Here is a 20280-nt window from a genome sequence, read left to right as displayed (position 1 = left end):
ACTCAGCCTAGCAGAAGTCAGAGCTGAGGGAAGGTTTTTTTTCATATCTGATCTGAGTTGTTGGTTTGACAGGAGTGTCTTTGTTCATGTAAGTCGGCATCGACTTCAGACCTCCAGTCTTTACTTCCCCTTCCACACAGGGCTCTAATGTGCAGTGACGGCTCATGTGCTGAACAGGACCGTGTGAAAAAGCCTTACATCAGGTCTCACCAGGGACGCTCAGACACTGACATCTCGTAGGGGGTGTTAGCACCTCCTGAATCACGAGAGTCATGGTTGTTTTGGCTGTTTTCCTTTTAATCACTTCAGAAGCGTTACCTACATAACTAAACCTGAAGGTTCAGTGCCTATTGTGACCAACCAGCAGTCAAGCTGGAAGGTGAAGCCCCCTCATCCATCTCTATAAAGTCTGTCTTTATAAACATCATTTCAATTCTATTTAAAAATACGTGTGCAGAACTCAAGCATTTGGTCTTTTTTGTTTCATAAAGACCAACTGCTTGAGCTGTGAGCAGATACCATTTGACCTGACTGCTCTTGCATAAACCTGAATCAGTTTCAGATCCAGTCAGGGATGAAATATCTCGGCTGCACATTTGTTCAGTTCGATTCACCTTTCATTCCTCCGCCGGCCCACAGTCTAACACAGAACAAAAGACTGAGGCACAGAAATATGAAGGAAGGGTCGTCAAAAGGTATTACGCGTCAGTGACGTGTAGAAGAGAGACGTTATTAGGTGAGATGATGTCCCTTCAACCTGAGACAGTATAAGAAATACTGAATGAGTCTAAATATTAGCAAAAGTAAACTAACCTGGGATTTCTGACACCATTAATGGCTGACAACAAGCACCACAAACAGTGCCATCATGAAATACAGGTTTTGTTTCAACTACAAGGTAGCAGCTTTGGACACATGGAGCAAGATTTTGACCAAAACTTTCCAACTGACTGGTTGCTAACTTTGCAATCATTAAACTTTTTGCTAACAGCCAACTTCAGTGTTGGGTTGTCAAGCAAGTCCATAGTTTATTAAAAACTTTACACACTGAGGTTGGATGGGATGTTATTGTGGGCCGGATGTGGTCCTGCGGTCCTCAGTCGATGATCATTTTCCTACAGCGTGTAGTGTTGAGCTGCACAAAGGAGGAACGGATCACTGCAGGTATTTATAATGAAGGGCAGTTTCTGGATAATAACCAGAGTTTCACAGGGATAAATCCTCAACTCGAAGCACACAAATGCAAAACTTTTACTGATCCGAACAAAACACTCAGAGACCGTTCTAACTAAGTGCCTGATGACTACCTTAAAAACAGAGCTGTCCAATTTAAATTAAACACAATAAATATTTATTTTGGCGAAGAGTCAACTGTTTGACTCCTCACCCCTGAACGAGAGAGGCTGTATTACTTTTAAAACGGTTTTTAAAAGTTTTAAATCACAGAAGGAAAGACCATTGGTTGCCGTTTACAACTTCTGCCACTAGATGTCGCTTCATCCACCACATTGGATAGTTCAATTAAATTAAAGTCGGTTTATTTAATTAGAGTCGAACTACAATAAGTCATCTGCAAGCACAATACAAAGCAGCAACAAGTCAAAATCATAAACCTAATTTAATTATAATACAATACAGTCTGAATCAGATCTAAAATAGAATTAGATTTTTAAAAATTGACTGTTCTCTATTAAAATCATTCAAAGAAAAGATTTAAATAAAAATGATTAAACTGAATAAAATAAATAATTTCTGGTCAGAGATGTGGATCATATGACCTGCAGACTTGACAGAAAACTTAAAAGTCAACTCACCTTATGAGCGTGCAAAACATGATGTACAAAAATACTAATTCCAACAATTTCCTACAACGTGATGGCTGTTCTGTTGCTTTTTTTCTTTTTCTCTTCAACACCAGGTGTTTAGGTTAAACTGATGCAAGGACAAACAAAGAAAAAGGCTCCTTTCAGAAAGATCAAAGCAATGAAAATTAGAAGCAGATATAATGTGTCAGAAGTGCTTTGTTTTGGCATCAGTTTTATTGCCCAGTCTCCACTGCACTGACATTAACCCCACTTTAAATCACATCCAGAGTAGTTTTACAGTGCTGTGAAACGCTTTAAAACTGCTCACTTAAAAACAAATACCTGCAGAGAGATAATGCTGACGTGAATGTCGAACTGTGTGCTTCTGATACAAATATTAACAAAATTTAAAGCCACGTGTTCAGAAATTTCTAAGCTATTTGAAGGATTTTACTAAATGTAGCAACCTTGTGAGGAATGCAGGCACACGGGGATGTTGTAACAGGTGACATTTCATTTTTAGAGTTTAAGTCAATGTGTGCGACTCAGACCTGATGAAGTATTTCAACTCTGACGCTCCAACAGTTCAACCACAGAGGGGGACGGTGTTCCTGCTCTTCACATCCCCAACAAAACCTTTTTGTTTGGTTTTATTTTTTACATGGCTTGTCGTATCTTTACGAGACTCTTCTCAATGTTGTCGATCACTTCAACAGCAGCTTGTGGGATCCTGGTTCCTGGGCCGAAGATGGAACACACACCGCTGTGGTACAGGAACTCATAGTCCTGCAGACACACAAAGAAAGGGACACAGTTTAGATTTACGATCCTTCTTAAAGAGTTACAAGCAAATTTTCCCCCTTAGAGGGAGCTGCACTTCGAAAAGCTAAAAACTACTGGTTTAAACTACAGAAATTACATTAAAGAAATCATTTCCTGTTGTAAAAACAGAAAGGTACAGTGAACCTGTAGGTGTGTTTTGCCGTCTGACAGGACAGTAAACACAGATTTAGTTATTGCATTAGGAACCGAGCTCATCACAAGCTGGGTCTTTGTCTACAAGACAGTCAGATCACATTTCTACAAGTTTTCAATGCTTCAGAAACACCATTCATGCTGAAATCTAAGCAGGCTCATAGAAGAGCTGTAACTGAATATAGTCTTTGCCAAAAAAAAAAAAACACTGTGTCAAAGTCAGATACTGTTTGCTGCGAGCACTTCAGCAGTGTTTGCTTCTGTCTTCATTTCCACTTCTTTTTTCGACTGCTATCGCACTGTCATGACAATCGATGCAGTGAAAAGCGCCAAAAATGGCTGCATTTGCCACAAAGAAGACAAAAATCATGATGTGATAAAAGTGAAGCAATTCGTCAACAGCTATTCCCTGAGTTCTTTCAAAACTCATCACTGACATAATCAAATTTGTTGATTCTGCTTCATTCATTAACAGAACAATCTCTCAAAGCTAAATTAAAGATTACTATAAGCATAGTTAACTAGTATATAGGCTGTTTTGTTTTTCCTCGAGGGGCTGATTCTGCTATGCTGAAATACTTCTAAAAATGAACTAACTCGGAAATGTTTTGTTGCAAGTGGCAGGAAAATGAGAAGAGGTTAGCTCCTGGCTCCCTGCCTCTTTCCTAAATAAGCCTTTTTGCTGAAGCTACCTGCGGAGGGATGACACCCCCACAGATGACGAGGATGTCGGGCCTGTTGAGCTTCCGTAGCTCTTTGATGAGCTCGGGGACCAGGGTCTTGTGTCCTGCAGCGAGTGTGCTGACTCCGACGCAGTGAACGTCCGCATCCACTGCCTGCTGGGCGACTTCGACTGGCGTCTGCAACCGAACGCCACAACAGGGCCGAGGGGAAAGAAAAGCGTGCAACTCAGAATAAGGTTTTAAAGTTAGGGACAGTCATAAGATACTCTCATTTTCACCTCTGTGAGAAAAAACTGTTCCTACTTTCATTAACTGTAAATATAAACACACTTTATAAATGACACACACATGGAGGCAGACATGAAGCTAAACTCAGAAACTCTCAGAAATTTATCACTGAATGTACCTCTACAACTTATTAACTCTTATTAAGCCAATTCAAGATGTCTGCCACTTTTGCCTACACAAAAATGTGTAAAATGGCTAAAACTCTAAACTCTGTAACGCTAAAATTGGTGTTATAGTAGCTAAGAGTCATCCTCAAAACACTCCATGTGCTAACACTTTCGTGATACTGTATGCCTAACGGTTGTAACTTCCTTCTCAGCATAAGACAATCTCATTTAAAACTCCAGCACGAAAGGTAGCGGGCGATATGCTTTTCTTTAAGGGATGCTTTCGTTTCTACATCCTGTCTTGTGTCTTTTCATGTGAACTGAATGTGTGAGCAACAACTTGCAGAGGAAGACTGCATAATGTAGATATTCTGACAAAACACTGACCTGAAACAGTGGTCCAATGTCTACATCGAAACCCAAATCTGCAAAGCCTGTGGCGATGACTTTGGCCCCTCTGTCATGGCCGTCCTGTCCCATCTTCGCCACCAGCAGTCGAGGGTTCCTGCCCTCGTGTTTCTTGAAATCTGCAACTCTGTAAGGTTGAGGAAAAAAAAAACAAAAAACACAAGATTTAACTTGTGAAGCGATGAGTACGAAGGTCGTGAAGTGACTTGTGGTGATTTTCTACCTGTTGTTGGCCAAGATGATCTCCTCGTGTTCTCCAAACTCACTGCGGTAAGCGCCGCTCACCATCCTGGTGCTGGCCTTGTGTTCTCCAAACACTTTCTTCATTGCATCAGTAATTTCACCGACAGTGCATCTACACAAAGGAGCAGAACGCACATTCCTAAACATGCTATCACATTATATTGCAGAAAACATAGGCACAACTGCTAAAACTAACCATTTAATAAAAGCGTTATGGAGAAAAATACCCCTCTAACTGTATGCGAGTGTTCTAACATATCATAAATTGAGAACAATATCATCTGATGTGCATTAAACCAGTTCCCACAGATATCAGAGTGGTTAAAATTGGACCAGTGGTGTGGGAGGTTTTGACCTGGCTCGTGACGCCTCTACAGCCAGGGCCAGCAGGTTGCCCTCCCTGGTTTTAGCACACTCCTCAATCGCTGCCAAACACCTCTTCGCTGCTTCTGGATCCCGATTCTCCTTCACCTAAATGAAAGGCACGGTGAAATAAACATGGAAGCAAGATTCATCCATCCTGTTGTCCAAAAAAGTTGATACAAGGTGATTATCGTGCTACTTTAAAGTTGTCGTTCAAAACTTGTTTGTCACTTCTGTGACTTGTTGCAGAAAGACTCAAAGATTTTTCTTTAACACAAGAGTTTCTGTGTTCCTCCAGTGAAACTGTAAACATCACAGGTTTGGGGTATTTTCATGTCAACAGCGACGCTGACCTTATTCAGCTTGTCAATCTGCTTCTGCCGCACGGCGGTGTTGTCGATGGCGAGCACCTCCACGGTCTCCTCCTTTTCCAGACGGTACTTGTTCACCCCAACGATGACCTCCGACCCTGGAAAAAGAAAAAAAGCAGAAAAATGCCATTTCGGGCGCGCAAACTGACAGCGAAAAAAAAATCAGAGAACACAACCATCGACGAAGACGGAGGCGGTCGGGACAAAACGAGCCACTGTTCGAAAAGTCCTTCGCAAAAACACGATTGAATTTCTCAATTATTTCTGAATACACAACATGACCCACGCTTCGGTATTCTCAGTTTTTTTCAATTTCGTGCTTTTACTCCACAACATTTCAAGAAACTAAAACCACAGTAAATGTTATAAAAGCAAGCACTAATTGGGACCTCTAGGTTTGACCCATTTCTACTAATGCCCTTAAATACAGCTGTCTACCCTCATACAAAGGTTTCATTTGTTTATCACCTGCCACCAAAAGGCAAAGGCGAACAATTATGTTTTTTATGAACATCTAGTTGGAATTATTTTGTACTATAATTTCTTCTTGAAATGAAGAGTTGGATTATGCTTTGGACTCACAGAAGGGAAAACTTACTCAGTAACTACCATGCTGACTGAAAGGTAAAATGCTCCACACTTCTATCGCACATATTTAACCTCTCCAGGTTCTGCAAATCTCCTTACAGTGCTTCTTACTGACCCATTCACACACACTCATCCATAGCGTTCCGGTATATTTTAAACTCTATATAAATATCTTTTTTTAATAATGGTTTTGCTCATACTCCAATAAGCACATCAGAGGGACAGTGGGAAAATCAGTGTCTTGCTCAAAAGCACTTTTACATGCTGCAAGGGTTTGGGGCTTGAACCCCCCAGTCCTTTGATTGGAAGGTGACCTCCCTACCACTGAGTAAAATACACCCCTGATGTGAAGCAACTATTTCACTTACACTCCAGGGCTTTTGAGACCAATAAAGATGGAGAAAGTAAATAGTCTTTTATAAAATATTAAAGCAATGTGTCACTTTTAATGTTTTCCAACTGTGGTCATCTTCGGTGTAGCTACTCAAACGCAATCCCACGCTATGTTTGAAGCAACAGAACAGAATCGTTTTGTGTCCTCCAAATGCAACCTGAACTCTAGCTGTCAGCTCTTCCTGATAGATGTACGAGAAGTAAAACAAAGAGTCCTGCCAAGGTGCATAATACACCTGTCAGAAGAATGTCAGAGTAATCAAAATCCAAAAAAACGATTTCTCTCACACAACAATCCTCAATACACGTGTCTAGAGCTGGAGCACAGGCAAGGTCTTCACAAAGGGCTCACCTGCGACCTTGACCTTTAACCCCGTGACCTTGAGTTAAAAAGGAATCATCCTTGACCCATGAGGCGACCAGCTGTGCAATTTGACATTTTTATGTTAAAGGGTTATCCTTGGAATTCGGACAAGAAACTGTCCACAGACAGACGGCTCCATACCAGAATATGTCCCGTCTTAGGACGTGTGTATGAAAAGATAAAGATATTAAAGACTGAGAGGTTCTAAATAATTAAGAAGACATGGTTCTGCAGTACCTGAGTCAATGCGGGCCTGTCTTCGTGCAGCACATTCCTCGATTCGAAGTTTTGGAATGCCCTCTGCCACAGCTCTGGCCATGCCTCCCATCTCCTCGATGTCTTTGATGAACTAGAAAAAAAGCAAAAACTATAATCACCGCTTACTGTAGTCGATTACCCTCAAACTGCACAAAGTAAAGAGCTGGATGAGCTTATATGTCGCGATGACGAACCTTCAAAGCAGCGTCATAGACATCGTTAGTCAGAGCTTCCATCATGTGCGAGCCCCCCCAGGGATCGGCCACTTTGGGGATGCCCGACTCTTCTTGGACGATAATCTGGGTGTTCCTGGCGATGCGGGCACTCTTCACAGTCGGTAACCCCAGAGCTTCGTCGAAAGAGTTTGTGTGTAGTGACTGGGTGCCCCCGAACACAGCAGCCATGGCTTCGATCACCGTACGGATCACGTTGTTGTACGGATCCTACAGAAAGAGGCGGCGCACGGCAAGTCACGTAGGACGGCTTGCTTTCATTTTGGTACTTTGTTTGAAAACCAGTTAGGAGCCGAGATAAAACAAACAATAAAACTACAGACAGAAAAAAGTCAGTTTGGGATTTACTTGCTCTGTGAGAGACCAGCCTGAAGTCTGGCAGTGGGTGCGCAGGAGGAGAGACTTGGCATTCTTGGGCTGGAACTTTTCTTTAAGCAGAGTGGCCCACAACCTCCTGGCTGCTCTCAGCTTGGCTATTTCCATGTAGAAATTCATCCCTATGCCCCAAAAAAATGACAGTCTGACAAAAACAGAGAAGACGTTAAGATACAAAACCCCCAAAAGATGCATCTGTCTCTAAAAGACGCAAATTCAGCTCCCTGTCCTGACATGGATCACAGAATTATCCTGGACCTCACAGCCAGATGGTACAGCAGCCTCGACCCGCCATCCAGAGCTAAAATCTGTGACACCATTCATCCGGACTTTGGCAAAACGAACAAGAAAACCCAGCTCTCTTTGGAGCTCTGCAGCTCAGACATACTTCACGATAGAGAAACATCATTCAGACTTTAAATGGCTCACAGACACGACTGAACTGGCACTTCGACATCTTTAAATGGTTTGATGTTTTTTACAAAATCGCAGGTTTTAGGATTCGCGAAAACGTTGCCACAGAACTCCTTTTTGAGCTGCCTAAACTTTCCAAAATGTTTCTAAATAAGCTCTACTTTTTCAACAATTTTTACACATCCTGCTTATATTCTTATACAGTTTATATGTCAAAAAAATGTGCAAACAAAGAAAGCTTTCTGCCACTTACGAGTCAGGATTTTTTTTAATGTAACTTATTGTTTCTGCACAGGGACTATTCGTGGCTCTTCTCTGTGTCTGCATGTCTCACCAGGACTGTTGACTCATTTTGCCAGCATAGGTCACATACGTTGTTTCATCGTAATTTTGAAGTAGTTTCCGACATTTAAACGGTTATAAAAACAGACTGAACTTAATAAAAATACATTTCTACCCATGTTCTCTTAGCTTTCACAAGTTGGTCACACTCCTATTACGCTTCTAATATATGCATTTTGTGCATTCCTGTAAATAAACTATTTTCTTCTTAGATATATTTGGATTTTTAGCATTATTTATACTCAGATTGATTACAATATGAAGCATTTTTACAGCCACAATTAAATGAATCCTTAAAAATGTGTCTTATTTTATATATATATATATATATATATATATATATATATATATATATATATATAAAAATATCAAGTCTTTCTAACAGTAAAAAAAACTGGTGTCGTGTGAGTTCATGTCTTGTAAATAAAGGATCTTTTCTAACATTTTTGTGGCATAAAAGAAAGTCCCAAAAGCGCAGTAACAAACAGTACTACAAAATTCAAGGTGTGATTCAAAAAGAATAAAATGGGGTAAAATGATGTCAACATAAACAACCCAGTTGAGTTGAAGAAGAAAGCTAACAGGGAAGAGGAAATAATTTGTCGCACAGAGTTGAGGGATACTGAACAGTGAATCATTTACTGAATCCGTCTTTAAAGTCATTATAAAAAGAAACAGTCGAGCTCAGGACTGGACCTTGAAGATGTTATTAGGAATTAAATGTGCCTGAGACACACTTATTACACGGATAAATGAAGCAGCAGAGAGAGGGAGAAGAAAAGGTGGCAAACACGTGAGCCAGAGCTTGTATAGCGACAAAAGCAGGACAGGGTTGGTTTGATTTATATTGATTCGAGCATCTGCTTGCCACAGCTGCTGTAATGACTAATCACATCGCTCGAGAAGCCACAGCGCTTCTGCTTTTGTGCAAAACGACCAGTTTGTCCACAATTTAATTCTTGATTCGTTTTTTCCCCCCCTGCCCATTGATTCGGTGAGCCACTTGAAACACTGAAGACCTCCTCCTTGTTAATGAACAACGTCTGTCCAGGGGTGACGAACGCTGACTTCCTAAACAAAACATTCAGGTCAACGAAAACCCACACAAACGTGTGCTTGTGAAACAAATGAGCGCCGCACTGCACCGCGCCCCCTGGTGGTCAGTGACTAACAATGGTCAGTGAGTGTATAAACGGATTGAAATGAGTGCATTCGGTACCTTGGAGCGAACTCGTCGATGGTTAAACCTGCTTTCAGGCCCGTCCGACAGTACTCCAGGCCATTAGCGATGGTGTAAGCTACCTCTAAGATGGCGTCGGCTCCGGCCTCCTGGAGATGGTAGCCACTGATAGATATGGAGTTAAACTTGGGCATGTACTGTGAACATATTAATGGGGGCACATCAGCTCACCTAATCATAATTATCCTGTGTAAACTCTCTGATTAAAAACATGTTTTCTTTTGCAAATTACTTAGCCTCTCTCGTGTCACGTACCTTGGAGGTGTACGCAAAGATGTCTGCGATGGCGTGCATGGAAGGTTCCGGTGGGAAGATGTAGGTGTTGCGCACCATGAACTCCTTCAAAATATCGTTTTGAATTGTGCCAGTTAGTTTCTCTTTGGGCACGCCCTGCTCCTCTCCCGTCACGATGAACATCGCCAACACCGGGATGACGGCCCCGTTCATCGTCATGGACACGGACATCTTCTCCAGCGGGATTCCATCGAAGAGCATCTTCATGTCCTCCACCGTGTCGATAGCTACTCCCGCCATGCCGACGTCCCCGTGGACTCTGGGGTTGTCCGAGTCATACCCGCGGTGCGTGGGGAGATCGAAAGCCACAGAGAGACCCTGCTGACCAGCTGAAAAAAAAATATAAAAGGTAACGGATCAAAAACAGGAAAAGGAAACAAGAGGGGTGAACGGCAAACTTGGGCAGGAGTTTAATGAGAACTGCCTACTGAAAAGATCGTTGACTTTGCCTCATAGGAGCGTATCTAACAGCTGATTTTCGATTCCTGATTTTTCTCCACTGTCGATTTGAAACAATTTGTTTTGCTTTTTCAGCCCTGCTCTGATTTTCTGTACCGATGACATCATACTTAGAGCTCATAGAGCTACTGAAACGCTACACTTCCAATCACCTCATTAGCTTTAAACTCTCAAACGATGAAGGAATAATGAAGACGTAGTATTCCAAACTTGACCATAAAACAGCTCTTTAGTCAGTCAATCAGCCAATTACATCTGAATCCCAAAAAACTAAATTCTACTTTAACTCTAGCTAATTTTGGATGTAAATACTCACTAATTATTAAAGGCGTATAATCCCTTAAAGGAATGTATATCACCCACCACCTTTCATACCAGAGTTTTAGACGAAGATAATCTTATATTAGGAAATTACATAGTTGTAGCCGCTTTGGGCAAACCTTGAAAATACCAATTTGCCCAATCTCATTTGATATTAGAAGACATCACGCTCTAAGTATGTGTTGTAAATGATTCTCAGCTACAACCACACCAGATTTTTGCACAATATCTGTAAAACCTGACTGAATTAGAGACATTTCTGTGTTTTCTAAGGTCAGCTGGCTGTGGTGTCCATGCCCTTCCAATGATCATTTCCTGAAAGTCACATTAAAATCTGTTCTTTTTTTTTTAAGAGTTACCAATTAACCCAACATGCATGTTTTTGCTCTGCAGGAGTACCCAGAGTAAACCCACGTGAGCACAGGGAGAACATGCAAACTCCACCCAAAAAGGCCCCAGATCAGGATGTTATCCTGCAACCTTCTTGCTAGGAGGCGATAGCTCTAACCACTACACCGCTGTGCCACCAAATGTAATGAATATATTATGATATAAATCTAAATTTAGAAAAATGTATGTGTGGCCAATTATTTCCAGATGAAGTCTAATAATCCAAATACCAATACTTAAATGAGGAACCACACTCAGAGACCCTGAAAGTACAGTAATAAGTGTTTTATCGGCAAACAGTAAAAGCAAATGTACCTTTAATGTTATCTTTATAGAACTTGTTACTCTCCTCCACAGTGCTAAAGCCGGCATACTGTCTGATTGTCCAGGGTCTGTAAGTGTACATGGTGGGATAGGGTCCTCTGGTGTACGGAAACACTCCAGGCAGCTCATCGGCGTTTCGTTCCGAGTCTGCCTGAGTGTACACTGGCTTGATGTCGATTCCCTCGGGCGTGCGCCAGATGAGATCTTCCGGGTTCTTTCCCTTCAGCTGTTTCTGAGCCAGGCTGGCCCACTCGGGATGCAGTCCGACCTGGTCCTGACGTGTTACTGAAGTGTGAATTTGAGAGCGGCGTGTGAGGGACGAAGAGGCAGAAGCTGCAAGCAGGCGGCGGGCAGCCAGTGCTGCACAGGCCCTGTGTGCCGTCAGCATGCTTACTCTTGGTTTACTCGCACATGGATAACCTGGAGGAAAGGATAAGAGGTGGTGGAAAAAACATTTAACACTTGAAGCAGCAATAATGTTTCTGCCCGTGCATGTTTGCTTGTCTATCATTTGCAAATTATCTCATGACCCAGTGGACGGATTTGATTATAAACTCTGACAAAATAATCACTGAACAAACATCTACAACTGATTGGTTTTTGGAGTTAATCACATATAAACACAAAAATGGCATAACTCAGCCAGCTTGACAGATAGTGAGCTCAAATCTGATGTTGTAGTAGCTGAGACTTTTTAAAACCTTGCCATTAATTGTCAACTCTGTCTGTTAGCAAAATATCCCAACAACCACTTGACAGATTGGAATTACCTAACCATGATTTAGTCTCAGTCTGTATGGGTAATGCCCAAAATGGAGAATTAGTGCCACCAAGTGTTTCTTTTAAGGTAGTTAATTTCTAATATTCACTAAGCACCTTTCAGTGAGCTTCTAATAACATTAATATGCTGAACATGGCTCCGTCAAGTGCACAGAAATCTTCCGAAATAAAGAGAATGTTAGCCAGCGTTAGCATAGCATTTTGACTCTGCTAGCTAGCTTACGCTGCTTTGAGAAAACACTAAAATTCAAATGCGACGTTAGCTAGCATAGCATTGTAGTGACTAGTAGTTAAATACGCAAGCAAAACAATACAAACAATAGATGACAATGTTTATTGAATCACGCAGGTATGTGGCGACCAAATGACACCTCGAAAAAGTGAAAGCTTGTTTTGTTTTTTATCAACTTTAGCAAAAAAAAAAAAAAGGAAACTATTAGCGTAAGGCTAACAGCTGAGCGCGTGATATCTAATGGCAAAAAGCTAAATTTATCTGCATTACCTAGAGGAGCCAACACGGACTTCGCAATGTAGACATGTTTGCAGTCGGTTATTATGTTACACGGGACATCTTATCAAATATTCTGTGGTAATATCTGACCTTGTGGTTTATTTTGTTTGTTGTGCTCGTCCACGTTGACAAGAATGCGCGTGTGTTCCCGTCCAATGAAATTTCACGACACTGAAGTCGGCCCACTGGGCGCGCACCATTTGTAGTCCGGGCGACAAAGTGGTTGGCCAGTTGGGCGGCGTTTACACTCCATTATTAAACAAAACAAAATTGTTTCGCTGGCAAGCGCCAAATGTGGTGAGTAAAGTCAGCGAATTAGTTAAATATGATAAATTATCGTCTCTGTGTTAATCAGCGGGTGATTTCTAGTATTTCCTACCTCTGTGTCACATTTATGTCGTCAGCTGTTACACTATAAACTGAGATCGCACTGATTTAAGGTGGCACCTGCAAAGGCTTCACTGTCCTTTTGAGAGGCGGCCCCTCCCGCCCGTCATTACTTACTCGGTTCATCGCCCGGCTGATTCAAAAGGAACGCGCCCGTTGGAACGGCCAGCCCCTGCGCAATCTATGCTAGAGAGGCGAGAATTTGTGCCGCCATTTTGAGAAGTTGTACGTGCAGCAACCTCGCGACGTTCATAGTTACTGCCAGAATGTCAACAGACCATCAGAGTAAAAAACCCAAACTCGCCTTTGGAGCCCAATGTTTTGCCATTAATTGTTATAATTATCGGAACCAGCACTTCAAAGAACGTGGCATTACGTTTCATCTGTGAGTATTATGCCATATTAATTCATAAATAATTGAAAACGTGAACTTTTAAGTTTGTGTCTGTCTTGTCCCCCATGTATATGCTAACAAAAAATACTTCGTAAATCAAAACATATCTGTGCTCAAGTTATAAATTACAGACCACTGGGAAACTTTATACCTTACCGTTACACGAGTAATCGTATAGAACTAACAGTTTTCTCAGTTTTAGCACTTCATTTAGTCCAGAATCAAGTGGGACAGAATTGTAGTGTATTGACAGGTAGGCACACAGCTGTTATTAAGATCAATAACACTTGCCCTATGTTACAAAATCCCAATATTGCAAATACAGTTGTGTTTCCTGTTTTCACATTATGCATGACATATGTTTATTTAATTAAAACAAGGCTTTGTCTGAGCGCTTATGGACTGACAATCAAGCATACAGCACACATAAGGCATTAACTATGCGTGGCTTCAACATGTAAACAGTGCGGAGTGATACGTGTAGCTCTTCACAAGATGGCGACCAAAAATCTCACCTAGCCTCATCCGTAGCCATTCCATTGTTTCTGTTTCAGCGAGTCAGCCAATCACCTGCCAGCGTCAAACATTTTGACGTATGACACCGGAAGTTAATATAGTAAGTCGGTTCATCGACGTTAGTATGCTCTTTTAGAGAACTTCGTAAATTCACTTCTCTTTTTTTAAAGCTCTCCCGTCAGCTGATAAAAGGCTGGTAAACAAACGCCATATATTATAACCGAACTTATATTCTTTTGTTTATGTCGATGCGGTGAACCTACCGAACCAGAGATAGACTGGAATAGCCAGCCACAGCACGGACTGTTGATAACGAGGCGAGAATTCGTGCCGCCATTTTAGCAAGTGCTACGTGGCGTCCTTAGTTTCTAGCAGCATGACAGAAGACCACCTGAGGAAAAAACCTAGACTCAGTGAGGGGCCCCAATGTTTCGCCTTTAATTGCTACAACTACAGGAACGCGCACTTCAAAGAACGTGGCATTACGTTTCATTGGTGAGTATTAGCTCATACACTTTTGTCCACATACTTTTTTTTAGCAATAAATCTTAAAACTGTTTATTTCCTTTTAAATTGTGACAAATTTGCAAGGACAATGCATTTAGGGGCTGAGTAGCTCCCATAAAATTCTTGTCAAACCTTCCCTGCCAGCGCCAAACAGCTTCTTCTGCTATTGACTCTTGTTTGGTGGCATTTATTGGGCTGCAGGATTGAAGTCTTAACAAACGAGACACATTGACTATTTACCAAATCATTAATTGAACAAACAGGGGCGTCAGTGGCATGTGGAAGAACCATACACAGCCACAGCAGCCTGGCACCCTTCTCTCATGCCGCTCGCCAGCTTGGTCGCACACTGCTTCAACCAGCATTTGCGGCGCTTCGTTCATCACACGTTACGCCATTTCTCAAGCCTGGAATCGGGGCTTCATGTGAATCCGCCCTTCCTGCTCGTGGCATATTTCAAAACTTTGGCTCAAGTGTCCTATTGCTAGTCTAGTGCGTGCCTGAGCTGTCAGTGAATTGTTCGTAAATCAAAAATGATCTGTCCTACAGTGATACGCTCCTCTAGAAGCCAGAGTAGCTATGTAGAACTGTCAGTTTACTCAGTTTCAACACTATTTTTTTGTCCATAATCAAGGGGGACAGACTTGGGGTGCGCACAAAAAGCGCACTCACAGATGCATGTCACTTGCCCTGTATTACAACATACAAATGATGCAGATACAGTTGTGTAATTCCATACGTATGAAGATCACAAGACGGTAAAAACAAGCCTGCAGCTAGCATCTAGACCAGACGTCTGTTACGTATTGCCTGAAGTCACGCCCCACACAGGGTTCATGTACGTTAACCTGTTTCCTAATCATTTTTATGTTGTCAATTTCAGCTTCCCCAAACAAGGCAGGGAACCAGACAGATACAACCAGTGGGTGAAGGCATGCCGGAGAAGCGACAGCATGCCGTCTAAATGGTCCCTCCTGTGTAGTGACCATTTTACCGATGCAGCCATGGATCGCACAGGACAGACCGTTCGCCTGAGAGAGGGTGCCGTGCCCACTATGTTCAATTTCCCTGCTCATCTCAAGGTTAAATCTTTTCTACAGGATATACCTTTTACTACAGTGGGGGAAAAAAAATAAAAGCGGTTCAATGGATTGTCGGTTTTCTTAAACAGAAACAATCCGAGACAAAACAGCCTAACCCAAAACGAACGGCACAATCTAAAGGTGCAGCATCACCCCCGTCCGATGCCGCCGCCGCCGAGGACACCGTCCCCGCCCGTCTTCAGGTTAAATCCTTCACAGCGTCTGCAAGTTGAAAAGGGAAGTTTTCCAATGTAATACGTGCGTTATTCCGCAGTCACAGACCGAGCCGAGGCAGCCTAAGCCAAGGCGGTCCGCGAGATCTAAAGCTGCAGCGACGCCCGCATCCGACGCCGCTGACGACAGCGACACCGACCCTGCTCCTGTTCAGGTGAAATGTTTTACAGCTTCTACTTTCCCCTCATTGTCAGCAAGTTTAAAAAGTTGCTTTTTTTTAGCGTATTGTCGTTTCTATTCTGCAGACAAAAACTAAGCGGAGGCGAACGGCGCGGTCCAAAGCTGCAGCGTTACCACCACCTGATGCCGCAGACAGCGGTGGCACCGTGCCTGCTCACGTTCAGGTTAAATCCATCACAGCCTTTCCAGTGAAACCAGACGTTTACACCCACTGTGTAAAAAGATACAATCTACTTTTTATTTCCAACTGTCCGATATTAAGTCAGACTAAACTTTTCCTGTTTCAGGTCAGTTAAGATTCCCGTGCCTGAATAATAGGAGAGAATTTTTTGTTATTACTTTCTTCAAAGTTATAAGATTACATACATTTCTTAAGACTTTTAAACTGTATGCCTTGGGTCAAACCTTTTGGATTCCCCTCCACAAGCTTCTCACAGTAGTTTGCTGTAATTTTGTCCCGTTGCTCCCGGCAGACCAACCAGGTCTGTCGGGTTTGTTTCTCACATACGCCTTTTTCAGCTCTGCCCACAAATTTTCTCCGGGATGGAGATCATGGCTTTGTGATGGCCTCTTTTAAACATCACTGACTTTATTGCCCTTAAGCCTCTTTGTAACAAATCTGGCAAAATGCTTGGGGTCGTTGTCCATTTGGAAGACCCATTTGCGCCCAAAGCACTCTTGAGATCCTCGCAAGGGCATCTGTTTCGCGAAGCACACAAGTCCCTCCTGCAGGAAAACACCCCCACAGCATGATGCTGCCACCCCCGTACTTCACAGCCGGGATGGTGCAAACCTCCCCCATTTTCTTACAAATGTAAAAGATCCATTTTAGTTTCATCATCCCACAGGACATGTCTCCAACAATGAAGGTCTTTGTCCCTGTGAGCATATACAAACTGTAATCTGGCTTTCCAGTGTTGTTTTGGGAGTAATGTTTTTTCCTCACTGAGTGACCTTTCAGCTCATGTCGGTTCAGGACTTGTTTCTCTGCGGGTAATGACTTCCTGACCAGGTTCAGCAGCATCTTCACCAGCTCTTTTGTTTTTCCTTCGAAGTCAATGCGCACATTTCGCACCAAAACCCGTTCACCGCAGGAACGCAGAACCCGTCTCCTTACCGAGCAGTGTGATGGCAGGACGTTCCCCGTGGCGTTTATACTCGAGTGAAAGCCTGGAAACTGTACCCAAGAGGGAACCAGAGTTGTCGAGGTTGACAATTCTTTTCCTGATATCTGGGCTGATTTCTTTTGGCTTCCACTATGATGTCACACAAACAAGCAGTGCGTTTGAGACTTTTTTTTTTATTTTATTTTTTTAAATGCATCCACAGGTGTGCTTCCAATTGACCCAGATGTTGTCAACTAACCAATCGAAAGCTTCAAAAGCCATGACATCATCATCTGGGCTTTCCAGTTTAAAGGCAGAGTAATCGTAGTGTTTGTAAAATTATGACTTTGAAGAAAGCAATAAAAAGATTCTCTCTCTCTTGTTGTTTGGTGCATTTAGCAAAAATAAATCATTTTTGGAGACTCCTAGCTGAGCTAAAACAGGAAGGGGTTAGTCTGATTTCATGTCAGACAGCGAGGGGAAGCTTTAGTTTAGTATAAGTTTTTATACAGCGTATGTAAACATCTGGCTTCAGCTGTACCCTCACTTCAATGTCAGGGAGTTCAAATGTATGGAAGTTCATTCTAGTATCTTTTTTTTTATTTATATTATGCTCCAGACACAAACTGAGCCAAGTCAAACTGCGACGTCTGAAGGCGCAGCCCTCCCCCCGCCCGACGACAGTGACACCGCCCCCGCTCGTCTTCAGGTTAAATCCTTTACGCCGTCTTCCTTCACTTCAGCGTCAGAGAGTTAAAACGTAAGCTGCTCACTGCATGATCGTTTCAATTCTCCAGACGCAAACAACTGAGCCAAGTCACGCTGAGGCGCCTGAAGCCGTGGCCCTGCCCCCGCCCGCCGCCGCCGACAGCGGGGTCACCGCAGCCGGCGCGAACGCTTCCAGCCTGCTCGACGTAAGCAGCCTCTACGCTGTGGTCTGCTTGTTCTGCTTTTTTTTTTTTTTTTGGAATATGAGTTGACCCTCCTTGACGACTGCAGGATCACACGTACTTCCTGGAGAGTCCGGGCGACGCGGCGAAGCTGGTTAAAGACCTCCGACGGCAAATAGACGACCTCCAAAAAGAGCTGAAGAATGCGGCGGCGAGGGAAAAGCGGGCAAAATGTTACGCCAACAAACTGAAAGAACAGAACCAGCTGGTGACAGAGCTGGAAGCCAAGATGGAGGCTTTCAAAGGTGTGTGTTTCACTGTTCAGGCATAACTGTGTATGCAGTAGTCCCTGCATATTACAAACTGATCCCTCTAAATCAGGGGTGTCGAACTCCAGACCTCAAGGGCCGCTGTCCTGGAGGTTTTAGGTTTTTCTGCTCCTACACACCTGATTCAAATGGTTTAATTACCTCCTCGCCAAATCATCAAGTTTACCAGAAGCACCTCTACAAGTCATTCTTTTAAAACCAAGTGTTTTAAAGCAGGAACACATCTAAAACATGCAGGAGAGCGACTCCTGAGGAATGGAGTTTGACACATTTGCTCTAAATGAAGACCTAGAAAGACCACAACAACTTTGTTCTGTAGTGAAGCTACCCAAATAACAACAATACCCCCATTAAAGTCCACGATTGGACTCCAGAAGGTGAGTGGTTATTACAGGGACTAGTGTACACGGTTTAAAAATAATCATCTCAAGGAATGGCATCACGTCTAAATCAGACTCTTGTGTTGTTTGTTTGTTTTTTTTTAAAGATATTCCAGAGGATCTGTTTTACAAACCCCACAACCAGTACTCCGAGAAGCAGAAGGACTTTGCACGTACCCTGCACCTTTATTCGCCAAAAGCCTACGACTTTGTCCGAGGAGTTTTGCCCCTGCCCGACCCTCGCTCTCTACGAAGGTACGATGCGTTTGTTGTCGTCGCCGATCGCGCGAAAATCGCTCATCTCATCAGTTTAACGTGCTGTCGTTCTCACTCAAGGTGGGTGGAGAAGGACCAAGGAACAGCGCCCCAGTCCCCTTCGTCTAGCTGAAGATCTGCGGCGGGCTCGTCGCGCCGCCTGAAGGGAGTAGTTACCACAGCGAGGTCAGCCGAAGCGCGTCTCCGAGAACCTTGACTTCAGCCTGTCGGCGCGACAGGCTGAATAGGGCCTGACAGCCTTTGTACTATCATATTACAGTATTATCATACTGTAATATGATAATGTTTATTTTGTCAGTTTTTACACACTTATTTCACCATAGTCACGCTGTGGGAAGGCAGCCTGTGGCCGAACTGTGTTGCATGATCTGTTAATACTCCTGTGTATTATTATAGCTTGTAGAGCTTGTGGAAAACAATGCTACAGGGTGCCATTATACACAACAATTTTGATTTGTCTTTCTTTTCTTTTCCTTTGGAAATGCTAGTCTAGTACACTGTATTTTTACACAGTCTTGTTCTCCTTATTAGACTACTACTATTAATTACAGTAATACAGGGTACTGAGAGTTAGGCATGTGCCAACTAAATGATCTTTGAAGACTTTCAAGACTCAAGACGGAGGAAGTGAGCCCCACTGGGCTCCTGAAATGGACTATTTGCTTTTAGGTTGTAATTATATCTGAGGGTTATCTTATCAGTGCACTTTCACTGGGTTTAACTACAAAACCACATGCAATATTTTAGCTGAAGCAGCCCGAGGTGCGGTTTATTCCTCCCGCTGCCGCTGAACTCTTCTTCTTCTTTTTCTTTTGGCTGTTCCCTTTTCAGGGATCACCACAGGGAATCATCCTCCTCCATCTAACTCTGTCTTCTGCGTCCTCTGTCCTCGCTCCAACTATGTCCATGTCCTCTTTAACCGTTCCCTCCTCGTGGTCTTCGGCTAACAGCAGTACAATTTCCGCCGGCACCCTGTTTCATCAACGGCACCGGTGGCAGTCGTTGTTAACCCGGGCCTCGACCGATCCGGTACGGTGTCGCTTGGTTGAACTCGCATGTTAGTTTTGGCAGAAGTGTTTTACGCCGGACGCCCTTCCTGACACAACCCTCTCACCATTTACTCGGGCTTGGGGGCGACACAGGAGATACACTGGCTATTTCAGCCCTTCACAATAAGAGTCTCAAACACATTCTTCTGAATACACTTACCATTGTTGGTGGTCTAAGCCGCAGTACGTTTTACTGAAAGAACAACATTGTAAACTATTTTTGTAAATGTCAGATGTTTAGTTTTTTTAAAAGTAAACTTGATTTAAAAAAAAAAAAAAAAAAAAAAAAGACTATGACGCTTGATTAACATTTCATTTCCAACATGTTCAAAGTAAATTTCATTTCAACTGGTCCCAGGATATGCTTGAATTATTTGCCGTTTTATTTAGTAGTTTAATTAGATTGTAATGAAGAAGCTTA

At 42.8% G+C, this 20280-nt stretch overlaps 2 protein-coding genes across 5 annotated transcripts; one reads left to right on the top strand and one right to left on the bottom strand.

The window, feature by feature from the left end:
* Positions 1-1599: 1599 nt before the first annotated feature.
* On the bottom strand, positions 1600-12712 carry mut (methylmalonyl CoA mutase). 2 transcript variants are annotated; one of them, XM_017409240.3, is made up of 13 exons: positions 12620-12712; positions 11230-11658; positions 9706-10073; positions 9430-9587; positions 7428-7599; positions 7041-7289; positions 6826-6937; positions 5226-5341; positions 4865-4980; positions 4490-4621; positions 4246-4393; positions 3473-3640; positions 1600-2591 (listed from the first exon to the last, which is right to left on the bottom strand). In XM_017409240.3, the coding sequence occupies exons 2-13, from the start codon at positions 11624-11626 to the stop codon at positions 2463-2465; spliced, it is 2265 nt and encodes a 754-aa protein (XP_017264729.1). In that variant the 5' UTR covers positions 11627-11658; positions 12620-12712; the 3' UTR covers positions 1600-2462. The 2 variants fall into 2 exon arrangements, with proteins under 2 accessions (XP_017264729.1, XP_017264730.1); XM_017409241.3 differs by having other exon boundaries at positions 12521-12670.
* Positions 12713-13131: 419 nt separating this feature from the next.
* LOC108231794 (peroxynitrite isomerase THAP4) lies at positions 13132-20178 on the top strand. 3 transcript variants are annotated; one of them, XM_017409080.3, is made up of 10 exons: positions 13132-13301; positions 15217-15415; positions 15505-15618; positions 15690-15803; positions 15895-15993; positions 17555-17644; positions 17733-17849; positions 17935-18130; positions 18642-18789; positions 18871-20178. In XM_017409080.3, the coding sequence occupies exons 1-10, from the start codon at positions 13183-13185 to the stop codon at positions 18920-18922; spliced, it is 1248 nt and encodes a 415-aa protein (XP_017264569.1). In that variant the 5' UTR covers positions 13132-13182; the 3' UTR covers positions 18923-20178. The 3 variants fall into 3 exon arrangements, with proteins under 3 accessions (XP_017264569.1, XP_017264570.1, XP_017264568.1); XM_017409081.2 differs by lacking the exon at positions 13132-13301 and adding an exon at positions 13906-14321 and having other exon boundaries at positions 15696-15803; XM_017409079.2 differs by lacking the exon at positions 13132-13301 and adding an exon at positions 13908-14321.
* Positions 20179-20280: the final 102 nt, after the last annotated feature.

The sequence above is a fragment of the Kryptolebias marmoratus genome, linkage group LG19 (genome assembly GCF_001649575.2).
Source record: "Kryptolebias marmoratus isolate JLee-2015 linkage group LG19, ASM164957v2, whole genome shotgun sequence".
Classification (NCBI taxonomy): domain Eukaryota; kingdom Metazoa; phylum Chordata; class Actinopteri; order Cyprinodontiformes; family Rivulidae; genus Kryptolebias; species Kryptolebias marmoratus.
Note: the sequence above shows the minus strand (reverse complement) of the source record. Positions and strands in the feature narration are given on the sequence as shown.